At 54.8% G+C, this 17,495-nt stretch overlaps 7 protein-coding genes across 7 annotated transcripts; 4 read left to right on the top strand and 3 right to left on the bottom strand.

Moving 5' to 3' along the window:
- Positions 1-1,114: 1,114 nt before the first annotated feature.
- PG997_012773 (uncharacterized protein) lies at positions 1,115-2,503 on the top strand (the record flags this gene model as incomplete). The annotated part of the gene is made up of 1 exon (XM_066817087.1): positions 1,115-2,503. One exon carries the CDS (start codon positions 1,115-1,117, stop codon positions 2,501-2,503), a length of 1,389 nt encoding a protein of 462 aa, XP_066662779.1.
- A 511-nt stretch (positions 2,504-3,014) lies between these two features.
- On the bottom strand, positions 3,015-4,621 carry PG997_012772 (uncharacterized protein; the record flags this gene model as incomplete). Its single annotated transcript, XM_066817086.1, has 3 exons — positions 3,015-3,158; positions 3,231-3,836; positions 3,881-4,621. 3 exons carry the CDS (start codon positions 4,619-4,621, stop codon positions 3,015-3,017), a joined length of 1,491 nt encoding a protein of 496 aa, XP_066662778.1.
- A 485-nt stretch (positions 4,622-5,106) lies between these two features.
- Positions 5,107-6,019, bottom strand: PG997_012771 (3-oxoacyl- reductase; the record flags this gene model as incomplete). Its single annotated transcript, XM_066817085.1, has 2 exons — positions 5,107-5,290; positions 5,472-6,019. 2 exons carry the CDS (start codon positions 6,017-6,019, stop codon positions 5,107-5,109), a joined length of 732 nt encoding a protein of 243 aa, XP_066662777.1.
- A 783-nt stretch (positions 6,020-6,802) lies between these two features.
- On the top strand, positions 6,803-7,479 carry PG997_012770 (uncharacterized protein; the record flags this gene model as incomplete). Its single annotated transcript, XM_066817084.1, has 2 exons — positions 6,803-7,177; positions 7,240-7,479. The coding sequence occupies 2 exons, from the start codon at positions 6,803-6,805 to the stop codon at positions 7,477-7,479; spliced, it is 615 nt and encodes a 204-aa protein (XP_066662776.1).
- Positions 7,480-9,984: 2,505 nt separating this feature from the next.
- PG997_012769 (MFS general substrate transporter) lies at positions 9,985-11,874 on the bottom strand (the record flags this gene model as incomplete). The annotated part of the gene is made up of 6 exons (XM_066817083.1): positions 9,985-10,393; positions 10,460-10,671; positions 10,725-11,141; positions 11,223-11,509; positions 11,573-11,630; positions 11,692-11,874. 6 exons carry the CDS (start codon positions 11,872-11,874, stop codon positions 9,985-9,987), a joined length of 1,566 nt encoding a protein of 521 aa, XP_066662775.1.
- Positions 11,875-12,381: 507 nt separating this feature from the next.
- Positions 12,382-12,999, top strand: PG997_012768 (uncharacterized protein; the record flags this gene model as incomplete). Its single annotated transcript, XM_066817082.1, has 1 exon — positions 12,382-12,999. One exon carries the CDS (start codon positions 12,382-12,384, stop codon positions 12,997-12,999), a length of 618 nt encoding a protein of 205 aa, XP_066662774.1.
- Positions 13,000-15,749: 2,750 nt separating this feature from the next.
- PG997_012767 (uncharacterized protein) lies at positions 15,750-17,199 on the top strand (the record flags this gene model as incomplete). The annotated part of the gene is made up of 3 exons (XM_066817081.1): positions 15,750-15,970; positions 16,006-16,953; positions 17,010-17,199. 3 exons carry the CDS (start codon positions 15,750-15,752, stop codon positions 17,197-17,199), a joined length of 1,359 nt encoding a protein of 452 aa, XP_066662773.1.
- Positions 17,200-17,495: the final 296 nt, after the last annotated feature.

Below are 17,495 nucleotides of genomic sequence, written 5' to 3'. Positions count from 1 at the left end.
ACCTGGCGTGGATGGCGGGACTTTGGGATACAGCAGTCCCGAGTAAATGGTAGCTTCTTCCTGGTGCCATAATGTCTTCTAGAAGATGACAGTTGCTGGAAGGTGAAGTCCAGAGTGGCATCACGGCCTCCTATCCTGACCGGTTGGCAAGGGCATCATACCCCGCTCATGCAAGATGCTGGATAAGTTTCTTAAGTTTCCGCTGGTGGTTGTGGTTGTGGTTGTCGAACCAATCATCGACTTCGTTCAGTGCCCAGCCATCCATCATTGTTACGGGCTGGCCGCGTTGTTTGAGTTGGCATGGGACGATATTCGCGTCGCAAGCAGTTTGTTTGTGTGAAGATTACATGTGTACCTACTTAGATCTTTACCCAAAAAGACTTGAGGTGTCAGAGGTGCAGGCACATAAAGTAAAGTAAGTGGCCCCCACTAGGCGACATTTTGCCCGCTGCTACTGTAGGTACCTAAGGTAGGGTACCTAAGATAAGTAGGCAGGTACTCGCTTGCCTTGCTGCCCTGCTGCCTGCTACCCTGCTACCCTGCTACCCTTCTGCCTTGGTGCCCTGCTACCCTGCTTGCCCCGCTGCGCCGCATTTATCCTTATCGTTCAAGTTTGGCGGGGAAATAATAGTCTTTGGTACTTCCCAGGTTCACCACGCGGCCTGCCAGCGGTTGCCTGCCTGAGTGCTAACTAAGTGCTAAGTGCGCCTGGCACGGCTACTACTATTGCTGCATGTGGAGGTGATTGGGTGATTGGCCTACAGCTCTTACTTTTGGGCGAAGCTCCCATTCAACATGGCTGGCCTTCGTCGTTATTTCCTCAACTGATTCTAGGACTTCCCAATTAGAGGAGACAAGTCATCCTTCCTGGGCCTACCTACCTTATCTTGGACGAGTCAACACCGAGTCCCCAGTGACCAATACGTCTTCTCCTCCATCCAGCACAGCTTGCTTCCCTCTATCTCGCCACCTGCAGTGCTGACGCCAAACCTGCGCAAACGCAAACGGAGCAGCTGCCTCCAGCAACAGTGCTCAATCTCGAGCCGTCCGTCCGTCCGTCCATCAATCCGTCACTGCTTTCACTTCACTGCGCTCCGGCAGGGAAACCAGCGCCATGGCGCCCGTCGTGACAAACCCGCCTGAGAGTATTGCCGATGGTTGGCAGGACATTGACGATGCTACCACCGACGACGCTTTCTCTTTCGTCTCCTTGAGCATATCCGAAGACAGCGAAGATGAGGATGACGGTGCCTGCAAGTCCAAGACTTTGTCTCCTTCGCCACGCCGTGCCGCTGTCACCAAAGACCCTACCAAGTCGAGCCCCACGGTCCCCACCTGGACATCAGATGAAGAAAGTGATGGAGAAGAAGAGGGTCTCGAACGCCTCGGCGATGCTGGGAATGCTGGGAATAATAATATGAAGAGTGCAAAACTGCCGGAATCTGCTTGGTCTTCGACTGCGTCCATCAATCGGATATTGGACGCAGACTGGAATCCTCCGTACCTCTTGAAGGTCACGACGTCGCTGGGGAAGCTCATCGGCGAAATAATGGGTGCCATCAGCTTCCACGGCAACTTCGCACCCCTCCAAGGGACCAAGGAGCTACGAGGTGAGTGCGGCAAAGTCCGCGACGCCCTCAAGACGCTCGAGCCCATAGTCCAAGGGTACTCGAAGCACTGGGATACCCACCAGACTAGCGATTTGCCCCTAGACCCCGGACTCTACGAGTGGATGTCGAATCTCCGCATCGAGCTACTGGGCTTGCAGCGGCTGCTCCAACATCATACGGGCGAAGCCCATTCCGCATCCGACGCCGACGAGGCTTCTTTGGGTATTTCCAGATACCAGTCTTCTCTTATCGAGTCCAATGCTGCCATAAGCGGGTTCCTCCCCATCCTCCAGGCTGATTATGACGAGTTCCACGCTGCGAACCTGCACGTGGCGCCGGCCAATGGCTCGCCAGTGGCTAGACAATACGAGACTCATTGGGGCCCGGGCAACGATGCCTCTGTCTCACGCTTGCGGTGTGAGCTGTATGACCTGAAGGATGAGATTGATTCCTGTCAAAGCGAGTTCTCCGCCCTCATCCAGCGCCAGGATATACCTGTGCAACAAGAGCCTCTGCAGCACTTCATAAAATCATACGCTCTCATCAAAGCCAGCCTCGGTACGATGCTATCCAATCATGCCTCGGAGTGGCTCGACTACAGTATGGCCGGAGGCATCACGTACCACGAATTTTGCCAACTCAACCCGGACACGATCCGGTCGCTGATCCTCCAGCTTCGCGATGTTCGCAACAGCCTCGACAGCGAAGTGTCCCGTGTGAAATCGGCCAGATATATGAACGACCCCGATTCACTGCTTGACGATATACAGATGGAGATCAAGGAGAGCGACGTGGAGGCATTGGCAGTTCTTCAAGAGGTACTTTTCTCACTGTTGAGAATTCAACCTCCATCTCAAGAACAAGCACCTCCAGAACGCGAACTTGAACTCTGAATACAGCGATGACCGGTAATATTAGCCTAGGTTTTGTTGTGCTTTTGCCGGATGGCCTTCCATTTGACTTGTGCGGTATGGCGTTGGTGGTCACATATTGTATCATTCATCTCGGGCATTAGGAGTACGGTTGGATATCCATGATAACGATGGGCACTGGGCAAGGTTGGATGTCGGCGTTATTGCTCATGTTCCCGAAATATAGCTTAACAGTACAGGTACATTATAAATTACGATTGCTTGGGCGTTGCTGTGTTGCAGTTCCGCACCTTGTTCGACTTAGAACTGTTTGTTACCGGTCAAATCGGCATCATGCTTCACAAGGGTGCGAGCTGAGCATTAATACTTTAGGGGTGGGACAGTCTGCCCTTTCCATATAACCCCTAGCATGTGTTGCTCGACTCCCATCATATTCGCTTCCTATGATCTTGAGGAGTAATGCCATACCTTTCCTTCCTTAGGCTGTTCATAGGCAATACAACACGCATTCAATGCCCATCAAGCATGTGAGCTAGTAATGACCTTCCACTGTCAGTGTCCCCGTCTTCGTTATCATGAATTCGTTAATCGCCACATCTTTCCCGCTCTCCTTTCCGACCCCACTATGCTTGATGCCACCAAAGGGGGCCTCGGCCGATGAACAGTTGCCAGTGTTCTAGAAGCGCGCGCGAAAACATTGCGTATCAGCTTTAGATTCCGAGACCGTGTCATATGGGAGGAAACTTACAAGTCCTATCATGCCCGCCTCGAGCTTCTCGAACATGCGCCACAGCCGATTAACGTCCTTGGTGAAGACGTAGCTCGTCAGGCCCATGGGCGTGTTGTTGGCGCGCTTCGTCACCTCTTCCTCCGTCTCGAAGGCATAGACGGCCAGCAGCGGCGCGAAGACCTCCTCCTGGCTCATGGCCATCTCGTCGTTCATGTTGATCAGGATCGCCGGGGCCATGTAGTGTCCGTCCGGGTGCTTATCGACCGCGTGCCGCTTGCCCGTGCCCAAGACGAGCTCGGCGCCCTGATCCAGCGCATCGCGGGCGAGCTGCTCGGCCTTGTCGAGTCCGCGCGCCATCGTCAATGGGCCCATGGTGACGTCTTCCGTCATGCCGTGCCCAACTTTGATAGCAGACGTCTTCTCCACCAGAGTTTTCACCAGGGCGTCGTGGACTCCCTCCTGCACGTAGACTCGGTTCGCTGTGACGCAGGCTTGGCCCGCGTGCCGCCACTTGAGCGCCATGAGCTGCTCGACGGCGTGGTCCAGGTTCGCGTCGTCAAAGACGATGAAGGGGCAGTTGCCGCCGAGCTCGAACGTGGCCTTTTGAGGTTGCGCGCGCAGAGGCTGGAGATGAGCTTGCCGATCCGGGTGCTGCCCGTGAAGGTGACCTTGGCCACGGCCGGGTGCAGGCACAGGGCCTCGGCGACGGCGGGCGTGTGCTCGAGGCTCGTGGGGACGATGTTCAAGACGCCCGGCAAAAAGCCCGCGCGCGTCGCGAGCTGCGCCAGGGCCACGGCCGTCAGCGGCGTCTCGGGCGACGGCTTCACCACCATGGTGCAGCCCGCTGCGAGGGCGGCGGCGGCTTTGCGCAGCAGCAGCGCGACGGGGAAGTTCCAGGGCACGAGGGCCGCGACGACGCCGACGGGCTGCTTGATGGTCAGGGCGCGGCGTCCCGGGACCGCGCTCGTGACCGTGGCGCCCTCGACGCGGTCGGCCTCGCCTGCAAACCACCAGGCAAAACTTAGGGCGTAGTCGAGCTCGCCGCGCGCCTCGGACAGCGGCTTGCCCGTCTCGGCGACCAGCACGCGCGCCAGGTCCTCGCGGTGGGCCTCGATCTCGCGGTGCCAGGCATGCAGCAACTTGGCGCGCTGCCGCGGCGGGGTCTGGCGGTAGGCGGCGAAGGCGATGGCGCTGGAGTGCACGGCGGGCTCGACGTCGTCGATGGTGCTGTCGGCGCTGTGTGCCCAGGTGGTTCCGGAGCCGGGATCCTGCACCTCGAAGGTACCGCCGCGTCTGGGCGGGATGACCTTGCCGTGGATATAGCAGCTGGCCTGCTGTACAAGACTCTCATCGCTGAGTTGGAAGGGGAGTGGGGGCTGGGTGGCTGTGGTTTGATTTGTGTCCGGCATGGTGACTGAAGTCGGCGTCAACCATGCCCAAGGTCGGTGAACTAATTTGGAGTTGGACTGGGACTCGAACAGGCGACAGTTCCTTTGATTTGACCAAGGTAGATCTCGAATATCTTCTCACATGCGGTGACAAGGGCGTACTGGCAGCTGTTTGTCGGATGAAGCCGCTGACGAAGATACGTCATCCCGTCGTTCCTACTGGCCACCAGCAAGTGGGGAAGACTGAGCCGGCAACTGGAGAAGGTGCGGGGGATCTCCACAGCGGGAAGGAAGGAGCGAAAGGGCGAACGAGCACTTTTACAGGTGCCGTTCGTTCTCATGGACTATTTCGAACCCAATTGATGGGCAACATTGGATCTAAAGAACGATGTTTTGTAGCATAAGGGGGAAGCACTATTTCCCAAGTACAGGCTCAACATTCCGTACGGTGATTCCACAACACTCCCCGACACTACTCCCGACGTATGCCGGATATGGTCCAACGCTCATACGCAACGACCGCCATCCACCTCCAGATTGACCCCCGTGATGAATGAGGCCTCTTCACTGGCCAAATAGCAACAGGCGTTTGCAACATCCGCCGGGGTCGAGCCACGGCCCAGTGGCACTACAGACAGGAACCCCTTCCGGTTCTCTTCGGTGTCCGGCTTGCCTAGGAACAGATGAGTCCTGCTCAACGAAAGATCAGTCCTATCAGCTGAGATGTGTGTAAGTCTGGTGGGATGTTGGAGGAACTTGCATTCCTGTACTCCCCACAACCGGAGCAACCGAGTTGAACCGGATCTGCTTCGGCCCGTACTCAACCGCCATAGTCTATAGGATTAGTATAACAGCCAAGTTAGTTAGTTACATTGTGACATTGGTGGCGTAGCAGCTCGTTTGCATTGCTCTCCGCACCTTTGTTGCGTTGATGACAGCCGCCTTGGACGCATTGTACCACGTCAAGTTGGGCCTCGGCCGCACCCCCGCCGTCGACGCGATCTGGATGAAGCAGCCCGGCCGTTTCTTCTCGAGGAAGTACGGCAGGAGCACGTCGGTCGAGAGCCAGACGGACTTGACGTTGACGTTCATGACCAGGTCGAAGTCGTGCTCCGTGACCGTCTCGGTGGGCTTGTTGGCGTACGTCATGCCGGCGTTGTTGACCACGACGTCGAGCCCGCCGAACCGGTCGACGGCCGTCCGCAGCAGCGCCTCCCAGTCCGCGCGCCGCGTCACGTCGGCCCGCACAAAGTCGCACTTGAGCTCGGCGGCGGCGGCGCTGCCGGCCTCCTCGGACAGGTCCGCGATGATGACCTGGGCGCCCTCCTCGACGAACTTGGCGGCGATGCCGCGGCCGAAGCCCGAGGCGCCGCCCGTCACGATGGCGACTTTGAATTGGAGACGGAGATGGGGTGCCATTTCGACAACAGCAAACTGATAATATGTAGATAGAGAGGGGTCCGGTTGGTTGGGTCTGTAGACGCTTGTATGCTTGCAAGGTTCTAAACGCTAGGCATGGATGGAGTAGAGGAAGCTGGCAAGGCCTTGTGAGCTGCTGTCGGCTCCATGGATGATGACCCCTCTCCCATTCGGGCGGAGACTTCATGTATTTCGGATGACAGCGACGGGTCCATTGCCGAAGCCCTCAGTAATGGGCTGCTAGCATGCGGGGTGCATATCCCGAAAGCCCGATCGATGCTGCTGCGGGGCATGATCCCAGTGGTCAACAAACACCCATCAGGATGGTGGCACTGGTTGGTCCGGACCTGGCCGCCAGAGACGACTACGCTACTTCGCTTCCAAGTTCTCAGAGTCTGAGATCCAGCATACTATAGGTTACCTGTTCTGCTTGTCAATCGACTCCGATAGTGTTACTGTAGATCCAGTCGGCAGCACTGCTACATGCACTACTTAGAGTTCAGCACCGCCGCTAGCGGTGTCGAATGTCGCGTAGTAAAATCAGTGCACGGCACAAGCAAGACATGGAAATCGTCATCAAGGACTGCCCCTCCCTCTCGGACTTCCGGTACGACGGATACATTGAGCAAGTGCAGAATTCCTCGTCCGTGATGCTGTTGCTGAGTGCCGTCATCTATTCTTACTTCTTACCCATCTTCCCTCCCAGACTCGGCGTTTGGTAAATGCAACCAACCCACCACCCTCTCATTCGGAATCCCGGCTATCCACCTTTACACCGTCAGTATGCCGTCATCAATACCCAACGACATTTACCAGTACTCGCTCTGGCCTGCGTTTGCGGCGGGGCTGGATCACGGAGGTCCGCGAGTGGCCGACTTGATTAACCACGGCACCTACGGCGTCGGCGTATTCGAGAAGAGCTCGGGCTCATCGCCTCCGAACGGCGGTGGCAGTGATGGATCCGACACGCTCCCTTTCGCAACGCCGCCCAAGGAGATGGTCCAGATCGAAGGCAAAGCGTACAGCATCGCCTACGACGGCACCGTGGAGGAGGCGGAGCCCCGCGCCTCGCTGCCCTACGCCATGGTGACCGTCTTCAAGCCCACGGACCGGGTCGAGCTCCACTCGTCCTTCACATTCGCCGATCTGCGGAAGGTCGTGTGGCCAAACTCCCCATGCCCTTCCGGATCACGGGCACATTCCGCAGCGTCCACACGAAGCAGGGGCTGTTCGAGGATGTGGAGGGCACCATCTTTGGCTTCATGATCCCCAAGTGGCAGGCCACCGTGAGCGGGGATGAGTACTCGCAGATGCGATTCATCGACGACGACCGGCGGCAGGGCGGCGGAAGCGTGCTGGGCTTCGAGACGGGAGAAGGGGTGTTGTTGGAATCGGGTGGCTGCGGCCGTTTCCATCTCGGGTTCCCTCAAGATGAACAGTTCAATCAGTTGAAGTTTTGAGTATGCTTAGTCTTGGGACGATATCTTTAAGAACTGAGCACTCGGGTTCAATTTGTATTGCTGTTGTAGAAGACAAAAGATAGATACACGCTGCCTGATAGCTAGAGGAGCCCATCAAGGAAACATCGAGACAGATGGATAGCTGGCCAGTTGACTGTTGGAAAAACAAAGTGTTCCTCTGACGTATCTAAAATCCGGATGTACACAAATATATGAAAACAGAAACACCGAATGCCAACCCGGCACCTCAAGGCCATCAACGTCAAAATACCCAAGTATGCCCCGGAGAAGAAACTGTCCAGATGCTGACCGATCTCATGACTCAAAGGAAATGTCGTTAGGGGAACAAGATAAAATCTTCCGAGCGACACTCTATCGCTCTAGGTCTTTGCGAAGTCCTTGCTATGTATGCCCTGGCCTCCATCACTACATCAATGTCAGCATTATATCTACTTAGCTGGGACATGGTCGCTTACTTTGGGTTTCCATCTTGCTTTGCCTGCTGCTGGGATGCAGGTGTGCTTCCGAGTTGGTACAGCAGGCACAAAGATACTGGACCGATTCTGGAGGAGGATCAAAGTCCGGCGTAGGGAGCCGCTCTATCTGGGGTGCCCTTGGCGGAACGGGGACCGAAAGATCTCTCCCCGGGGTAATTTGCTGCCGCCTGCGACGTCGATTTGGATCTGTGCTAGGCAGACTGATGACCTCGACAGCAGGATCGAACGAAATCATCTTGGCCTCCCCAAAGGGTTTGCTCTGGTCGATTGTCACTCGGCCGCCCACGGATCTGTGATGTTCGCTCGGCTGCCGTGGTACCTTTGATCGGAAGTCGTTGCCACGTGACCCCACCCCCTGCTCTGCTTTCGACCTGCTTCTTACTTCTGCTCCGGGCTTCGAACCAACATCCGCCACCGTTGACCTCGCCAAAGCATACGAAGTATCATAACTCCGTAGATGTTTTGAAGACGGATGTCTGTGCCGTCTCAGTAGTCCTGCAGACGAATTATCTTGGCATCCGCCCCTTTCCATGACGACTGGCCTCCGCGCATAGCTTCTGGGTACTCTGTAAGTCCCCAAAGCATCATCGGAAGCTGGTGGAGTACCTGGGAATATATACATGTTAGGTTCCTTAAGGGTCTTGATCACTACTGGATAGAAGGGGAGTTCCCACCAGGCCGGTTGTGTGCACCGCCAACTATGTGGTGCTCCGACCCCCTGTGTGTGTGGAAGAGCACGGGGTCATAGTACGAGACAGGTGTGCCCCGGTATGCTGTATGCAGATGTCAGTTTCGGGACAACAACATGGAAGGTGAGTGGGCGGTAGTGACATACGCTGGAGAGACGCCATAAATAGTACTATGTGGCTTTCAGGGGCTCAGGGGCCGGTGAACTTGATGCAAGTGGATGCAATTGGTGGTTGTGGGAGAATTCTTGATGAAAACAGCAGATTCAGTGCATTTGATAGATGAAGGAGGAGAAGATCAGGAAAGGAGGGTAGGGGAGGGAAGGGGGCTTTAAAGGTGATAGACCTTTTTTCGACCAGAGGTCGATCCAACCAATCAGAGCTCGCAGCGGCTTCGACCCCTGCTCCATCCTGCAACACCCACCCACTGCCTATCAACGTCAGCCTGGTTCTTCACCTCCAAGGGCCGGTGTCCATGAGTTCCAAGTTACTCTTCACAGAGTTAGGACTCGATCACAACTACAGTAAGCTATCAGACGCTGCGTAAACCGGTGTACATCGAATAGGGGCTAATCGAAGACACGTTGAGCTTCCCTGTCAGTCCCGGCGATGCCATCCATCCTCCTTGTGTTGTATCTACTGGAAATGCTACAAACCATCAAGCAGATACTTCTAGTACGGTAGTCATATGTAGAAACGCTTTACGAGGCCTCATGGTGCCGCCATTGTGCGATGGCAGCATGGGGGACTACGGAGACTGCCTATGTTTTGACGTGACGATGTCATGTCTTCTAAAAGAAACCGCCAACGAATTATAGCAATTGCATGGCTTCCAAGGTCTTGATATACTATTGGAAACATGAGGATGTTCTGCACCGGTCATAGGTAGGTGTTCTTCAGCAGGTGGTTGTTTTATGGGGCTGATACTCCCGGGCAACCTCCCCCTGCCAACCGCCCCAGCTCGGGGGCTTCTTATTAACAAACTAGGCATCGCCCACGTGACTCATCCTCGGTCTACTCAGCAGCTTACAAAATAACATGATATCTACATCGGATCTTTCCTTGCTGGTTTGCTCGAGTGGCCCCTATAACTCGAGTTTCAGTATTTGTTGGTTCGTGAAGGCATCCAGTCTCACCAGCAAACGACGATATTGAGGGGCATTAGATTTCACACAATATTGAGACATTAAAGAGGTTTGGAATGCATTGCTCTGCATCAAGTTGCACGGGAACGACCACGTCAGGTGCTACCCAACTTCCTGATTTTCTCGAGTGCCATATAGCTAGTCAGTCCGTAAGTTCTAACTCCTGCGTATGTCTATTTAGTACATGTATCTAAAAGTGACAGCTTTGTCGCCCTGCACAGCTAGCTGCGCATGGGAGAACTGCAGGTCTTCCTGCTGGTTCATGGACTTGGCTCGCTTCTTGTTGATAGCCCCGTATGCTGTAATCAGAATGACCGCGGCAATGATCCCTGCTGTAACGAAGCCCAGCTCCAAGCCGTGGCCCAGCGTATAGTGCGGCGAATCCTTCTGACGATAGAAGTTGGACGCCATGGCACCGCCCAGGTTGCCCACCCCGATCTGGATGGCCATACCGGCGCTGCGCTTGTAGCTCCCAGCAAGGTTGTTGCTCAGCCACGCAATGTTCCCGGGGAACGCCGGATAGATGGCGCAAGCTGCAATGAAGACCCCGCCGTAAACTACTTTGGGGTCGGTCGTTGAGATACACCTGCATTAAGTGTCGATGATTAGTCTCCTGTTGCCATTTCAATATCGTGTCCTAGGCTGAACTTACATGGCAAAGCCAACCATCATCACGAGGAGGAAGAAGATCACAAAGGGACTTCGCTTTCCGATCCTGTCTGATACGTACGCAACAATCACGGCAAGGACAGCAGCCACGATGTAGATCGGAACTGTCATCAGTTGTGCCGTGCTCGACTTGTAGCCAAGGTTGTTGACGATGCTCGGTAGGAAAAGACTGATTCCGTATAGTGGACATACGATCTACCCAACTTGTTAGCCTCGAAACCGCACATGTTGGCCACTTTGGCACTTACACCCCAATAGACGATGATGTTCAGCCAGATCTGCCAATCCTTGAAAGCATCCCAGACATACCGCCACTGGAACTCCTCGGACTCGGCCACCGCAACATGGCGTTCTGCCTCGTCGCTGTCCTTCTGCTGACCGTACTTCAGACGAAACACGACAAAGGCCTTTTCCTCTTCCGTCAAAAAGGTGGCCGTCTCGGGGAAGTCGTACAGACAAAAGAATGCGCCGACGGCGACAAGAACCGTAGCCATGCCCTCCAGAATAAAGATCCAGCGCCAGCCCTCGAGGTTGCCAACCCCGTCCATCTTGGAGATGGCGAAGGCCAGGAGACCGCTGAAAGCGCCGGCGATGGATGCGGCGGAGAAGAACATGGCCTGTCTCAGCTGTATCTCGTGGCGGCAGTACCACATGGTGAGGTAATACTGACGTTTGCGTCAACATGGCGACGCTCACAGAGACAAGGACGGAAGCCGATAGTGGCCGAACGTGGGAGAAAGACGTACAGCGCATCCAGGATAGAGGCCGGCCTCGGTCACGCCGAGGAATATGCGCGCGGTCAAGAGCCCCTCATAGTTCTGCACAATGCCCATGAGGGTCATGACAGTCCCCCAGGCGACCATGATCATGGGAAGCCAGCGACTGGGTCGGAACTTCTTGAGCAGCAGATTGCTGGGCACCTCGAAGAAGGCGTAGGGGAAGAAGAATACGGTCAAGCACCAGTTGTACTGATCCGGCGACATCTTCAGATCGTCCTGGAGCCCTTCAATCTTGGCGTTTCCGATGTTGCCACCTGGGCATCATTCTTAGTAGGAGTCATGGTGACTTGGTGTGGTGAACGTTGCCAGGCACCTACGATCGAGGAAAGAAAGAAGATAGAGGAGGGCCAGCATGGGAATCAATCGCATGTCCATCTGGATATAAACGTTTCAGCCTATGGTTTGAAGAGTCTCATCGGGAAGCAACATATCATACCTTTCGCAAGATTTTCTTCTCGTCGAGATGCGCAAACGATGCCATAGTGGTGCCAGGGGCTTCGGCGATAGCGTCGATGCGGTCCTTTTCGGCCACCTTGTTGGATCCATGCTGCGGCCGCTCGTGATGCGAGACATCGGGCTCGCTGAGGTCCGGTTTCTCGGACGGCGGAGTGGAAGACATTGTGCTGTGCATATAATTATGCTATATCATTGGAAGTCCCAGCTTGTTAGTCCGCAGGAAATTTGCCAGAGAAGACGAGATGTGCCATGCAGGCGCAGCGCCTATATACTCGCGAGACCAGATGAGCACACTTGCTGGGGAAGCCTAAAGTCCGACGACCTGTTGGGGGGGCGTCTCGTCTAAAGCCCCTGTTCCCTGTTCCCCCACACTCTAGGCTCCTCTGCAGGGGGTTGATGCTTGGGGTGCCGTCAGCAGCGTGCGGGGAAGCCCCATGCCCGCCAGCCCGGCATTTGCCAAGGGACACTCGAGGTCCACTACAAGGCAAGTCAACGGGTCATCCAGGCGTCTCTTCGCTGGGAAATCTACCGAGGCGCCGTCTAGTCTTTGGCTCTTTGGGATGCTGCGGGAACCGGTGCGGCTTCTGGGCATTAGTCCTGAACTAAGCTTAAATCATCGTCACGCCCAACCGGAGCCAGGTGTGCATTCCATCGAGGCCGGTTCATGAGTATGACATACACAGCTTATGTTTGTGGCGATCTCAACACGCGAAGGGGGCTGTCGAGGGAAGAATGGTTGTCCTCACGCCGCGGCCATTTTGGCCGAGCAAATACGGGTCTTTGGCAGGAGGCAGCATCGGCGATTTTATCCGATCATATAATATGTGCAAGCAGTCGAGAGGTATACTCCAAAATCAACGCTGCCACAACCTGCTGGACCACTCGGTCCTCCCTTCTCTGGAGTCCTTGGGTCCTGCTCGATCTTCGAAAGTTGCATTTACACATTTCACCCCTTTATATTGAAACCTTTGTGCGGAAATCCTTCTCCAAAGACAGCTCAAGAACCATCCATGGCTGGAGATGGGCTGCAGCTGCCGCATCTCTGTATGTCGGGGCGCTCATCTATGGTCTCGATGGCACTATCGCCGCCGATATCCAGACCGCCATCATCGAGCAGTTCAACGACATCGACTGGGCCGCGTTCGTCGGCGGCACGGGGGCGATGGTGTCTCTCACTATGGTGCTGACATTTGCCGGCGGGGCCTGGACCTGGAACGACGGCCGCACCATCGCTATATTCCTCGTGTGCGGAGCGCTGTTCGTCTTGACGTTTCTGCAGCCCTGTTGACACATCTGAGTCCCGAGATCCAGAGATATGTCATCGCGGCGATCACCAGCGCCACGAGTAAAGTCTACATCTTGAGTATCGCCGCTGGGGCCATCACAACGCTATACGGAGCCCTTATGAAGAAAGAAAAGCTCTTTAAAGAGTCTTCTGTCAAGGTAATTATCGCGGCCGGAGCCTGACACTACAGACCCGTTTCTGCAAGAACTCATGTTTACTGAGCCCGGTTTCTTTCTGAGTCGAACCTGGCCAATCCCTTTACTGCAAATCTAGGCCTGGGTTGTAAGCATGGAGACGATACATGGTTCGGGCAAGTGTGCTTTCCTCGAGTGGCGTACATAGATTGCTTATTGTATTCCTCCATCGTCTGCATAACACGAGCCCCCCAACCAGAACCGTTGAAGTCTGTCGCAGTAAGACACCCGTTCTGTCAGCAACTTGGAAGCTTTCGCCATATCTAGACATAACAATATTTGGGAAAGTGGCGTTCTCATATTGGCACGTCGTGGAACCACTCGAGCCATCGTATTTTGGCCGATGAGTTTCTCGCAATATGTCTGCGATGGTAAAGTACGCACGTAAGCAACAAGTTCGGCAGGGTCTCGCTTGGTCAACCCCTGCAACATCCGTATATGAGTGAGATAACCCAAGCATCACAAAGCAGGCCTAATTCAAGTTAACGGGCGGCAATTTGCTTACTGGCGTCCACAAGTAATTGCACTTCTCCGCGGACCTCTGGGCTGGTACTGACTCAGCGAAGAGGGAGCAAACCGCCTTTCCTCATCATTATTACATGCATGCCAGGAAGTACCGGGTGGATAAAGAGAAACACAAGGTGCTGATGTAAGTCGGTCTAGCTCGCAAAGTCATACATAGCAGTGAATGGTCTCTCAGGTGGGGGCCAGATTCGCGGCCGAAAGTACCATGTCAGATTGCATCTCGTCAGATCTCTCTAGATTGGGCTAAAAATAGTAGAGATGTGCACAGTATTTGCTGTTGGTGTAACGACAGGCAAATGTTGGCTGCGGCTTGGAACCAAAGGTAAGCGATGTTTGGCCCCCGCGCCGGAGCAATACGACTCCTTGTATACGGCGCATTGCTGACGGTTGGTCCGTCAAACACACGGCACGGGTAGTACAAGGCACAATGCACAGCCTGAATTCCCGTGGCTGGGAGGTCTTATAAGTCTTCTAGCCCTTGAAAATATCAGAGAAGCGCCATCAAGAGGCTGTCCGCCCACTCTGGACGGCACAAAACCGTTGACCAATCCGCGATTTCTCTTTACACTTTTCCTAAACCGGTGTTCTTCATAGCCCTTCATCTTCTTGGCAGCACTATACAAAATGTCGAAAGGGGGCCAAGCATTGACCCAGACGAAGTTCTGCCGAATCCAACCTTCAGTCGCTCCATCGGCTTCATACAAGACGTACAGGCAAGCTCTGCATTCTCTCAGGTACCGGTAGATTGCGGACCACCTCTGACGCCCTATGCAGAAACGGTTTCAACAAACACCCGAGATATACAATAAATTCCTGGCTGCCTTCAGCGACCTCCATGTGCCAGACCAGGGTACCGCTAGTGATGACTTGCAAAAGGCGGTTGCAGTCGTCCACAGCAAGATGAAATCGATATTCGAGAACCAACAAGACCTACTAAGGGAGTTCGAAACGTTCTTGCCAGAGTGGTACAATGGCAAAATCAAGACAGAAGATACATAATGGCCGGTTGGAGGTGTTTGGTAACCAACCCCGTTAGTCACATCATCAACTCCGCGGCGAGAATGGGAAAAAGAAAAGGGGTATTGGATAGGCATCCTTGCAGTTGCGATGATAGATCTGACAGGGAAAGTATATTGGTACTTTTCTTTCACTTAACCTACCTGGCTGCACACTCTCGATATGTAGAGAATATCTGGCTGCAAAGGTGAATGCGGACCTGCATACGTAATAGGCCTGCGGAAGACCCAATTCGAGACCCGCTCGCTCTAGACCTACCGGTAAGCAATATCTCATACGTAACATGGGATGGTGGTCTATGCTAGGTCGCTAGCTAGCATCCTTAGCTAACAGCAATTGCCACCAACGAAAAGCTCTCCTTCAGCTGTGCCAGGTATAGCATCGAGAAGCTCTTTCGAGTTTCACGATTGGTATTGTGCTGCAGAAGCCGAAGCGCAATCGAGGACTAGTAGCAGTTGCGCCTTATTGCGACATGCCGACGACTATAATTAGGCCGAGTGAGTGGTGACTGAAAGAGAGCCACTAGCAGCGTGATGATTTCCCTGGGCTCATTGCTTATTTAAAAGTCGGCGTGTCTGGAATCGACGGGAGAAGGGCCTTCTCCTCCGCAGAACGCCGTTGTATGAGCGAATCCCAGAACCCTCCGCCCCGGGGGGTTCTGAGGAGGAATAAACAAGGCAGCCTCCTGCCATATGGGGAAGTGTTCGCCTACTGCTCGCGTGTCTGGCGTGTGAGCTGTGGGCAGATCAATGCGGCTCAAGATCCCAATCGGTCGGGTGCTGCTCCACTGAAGTTGGAGTTTTCACTCATGAGAACAAGCGCGCCCCATCAATAAGTAGTGCCCCTGTCAGAATATTATAGCACTAAGGATGGCGTGATTGGGCCCATCAATGATGAATAGGAAAAACTCCGTTCGTATATTGACCCGATGCTCCCAGTCCCTTCTCCTTGCATCCAGCCAGCCAGCGTCAGTCAAACCTTACGAGAGACCGGGACTGGGACCTACGGAGCCTTACCATGTCGAGCCATTCAACGCATTCGGCAGAAGCGCCGGGCGCTAGCCCGGTGAAGCATTCCATTTTCCGCTCAGTGCCATTCCAGATCGCCGTCGCCTGCGGTGTCTCCTTTACAGCCCCGGGCATGTGGGATGCCCTTGGTGGACTCGGAGCTGGCGGTGCTGCTGAGCCCTATGCGGTCTCTGCTGCCAACGCGCTCGTCTATGGACTATTCGCGATCCTGTGCGTCGCGGCCGGCGCCATCAACAACCGGATAGGCCTTCGTTACGGCTTGGCGCTGGGCGCCATCGGATACCCCTGTACGGTGCTGGGCTGTACACCAACAACGTCAACTCGACCACATGGTTCATGCTGTTCGGAAGCGCCCTCTGTGGTATCTCGGCTGGCTTCTTCTGGGCTGCTGAGGCGGCCATCATCATCGGCTACCCATCTCCCCAGGATCGCGCCTTCTACCTGGCGGTGTGGCAGACAGCCAAAGCAGCCGGGCCCATCGTTGGCGGAGCTATCAACCTGGGCCTCAACGCGAACAAGTCGTCTTCAGGATCGGTCGGCTCGGCGACGTACATTGTATTCATCGTCATCATGTGCTTCGGCCTCCCGATTGCGCTTTGCCTGAGCCCCGCGGACAAGGTGTGGCGCAAGGACGGAACCCGAGTCGTCGTTCATAAACAGCCAAGCTGGGGTGGCGAGTTCAAGGCCGTCTTCAAGCTGATGGCTTCGCGTCGGATCCTGCTACTGATGCCGGCCTTCTTCATCAGCTACTTTTACAACGGCTTCCTGAGCACGTGGTTGACCACGTACTTCACCGTCCGAGCACGAGCCTTCTCGTCGTTCTTTACCAACTTCGCCGGCATCTTCAGCTCGTTCATCATCGCGGCGGTGCTGGACCGACAGGCCATCTTCATCAAGACGCGGGCCAAGATGGCGTTCACTGCCATCGTGACGGTGCTTATCGGCACATGGATCTGGGCCATCGTCCTGCAGAAGCAGTTCTATGACGCGGAGACATCGCCAGTATTCGACTGGTTCAGGGGCGGCTTCGGAAAGACGTACGCTCTGGTGTTTTTCTGGACCTTTGCCGGCCAGGCGTTCCAGCAGTTCCTCTACTGGCTGGTCGGTCAGTATGCGACCAACCTGTCGTCACTTTCACACCATACTGGAATCCTGCGTGGATTCGAAGCGCTGGGCCAGACGGTCGCGTGGGCGTAAGTTACCTTGTCGAGCCCCGAATGGGATGATGATCGCTAACAGTTTCGTGCAGTATGCAAAGCCAGGGTCACGCCAACCACTTTGTCAGCATTGGCCTCAACTTTGGCATCCTCCTCCTCGCTATCTTCCCGACGTGGGTTGTGCTTTCCGAGTTGGAGCACAGCCACGAGGTGCAGGTGCCAGAAGTCAACCTAGATGAGGGCCATGTCTCCGATGACGGCCCCAAGACACTCAAAAAATAGAATTTGGGTGCAGCCTAGAAGTGGCCTGGGACGAGAGTGCTTCAACAGCACCGAGGTAGTATTAATTAATAAGATTCAAACAAACAAGCAAGTCCAGAGTTGGAGAACAATGCACCAAGTGAAGCGTGATTTGATCAGACGCAGAGCAAGTGAATGCGTGTATTCATGGCACTGTCTCGCTGGAAGAGAACAAAAGCCTGGGTGTGCTTGTGCTTGTGCTTTTGCTGTTGCTGTGTAGATGAATTAAAGTGACGACCGTCCAACGCCTAGCCACCCGTGGCTTAAGCTTATTCCAC

This window comes from Apiospora hydei (assembly GCF_038363865.1).
Source record: "Apiospora hydei strain CBS 114990 chromosome Unknown utg000009l_segment0_segment0, whole genome shotgun sequence".
NCBI classification, from domain to species: domain Eukaryota; kingdom Fungi; phylum Ascomycota; class Sordariomycetes; order Amphisphaeriales; family Apiosporaceae; genus Apiospora; species Apiospora hydei.
The sequence above is the reverse complement of the archived record's forward strand: the minus strand, read 5'-3'. Positions and strand labels throughout refer to the sequence as shown.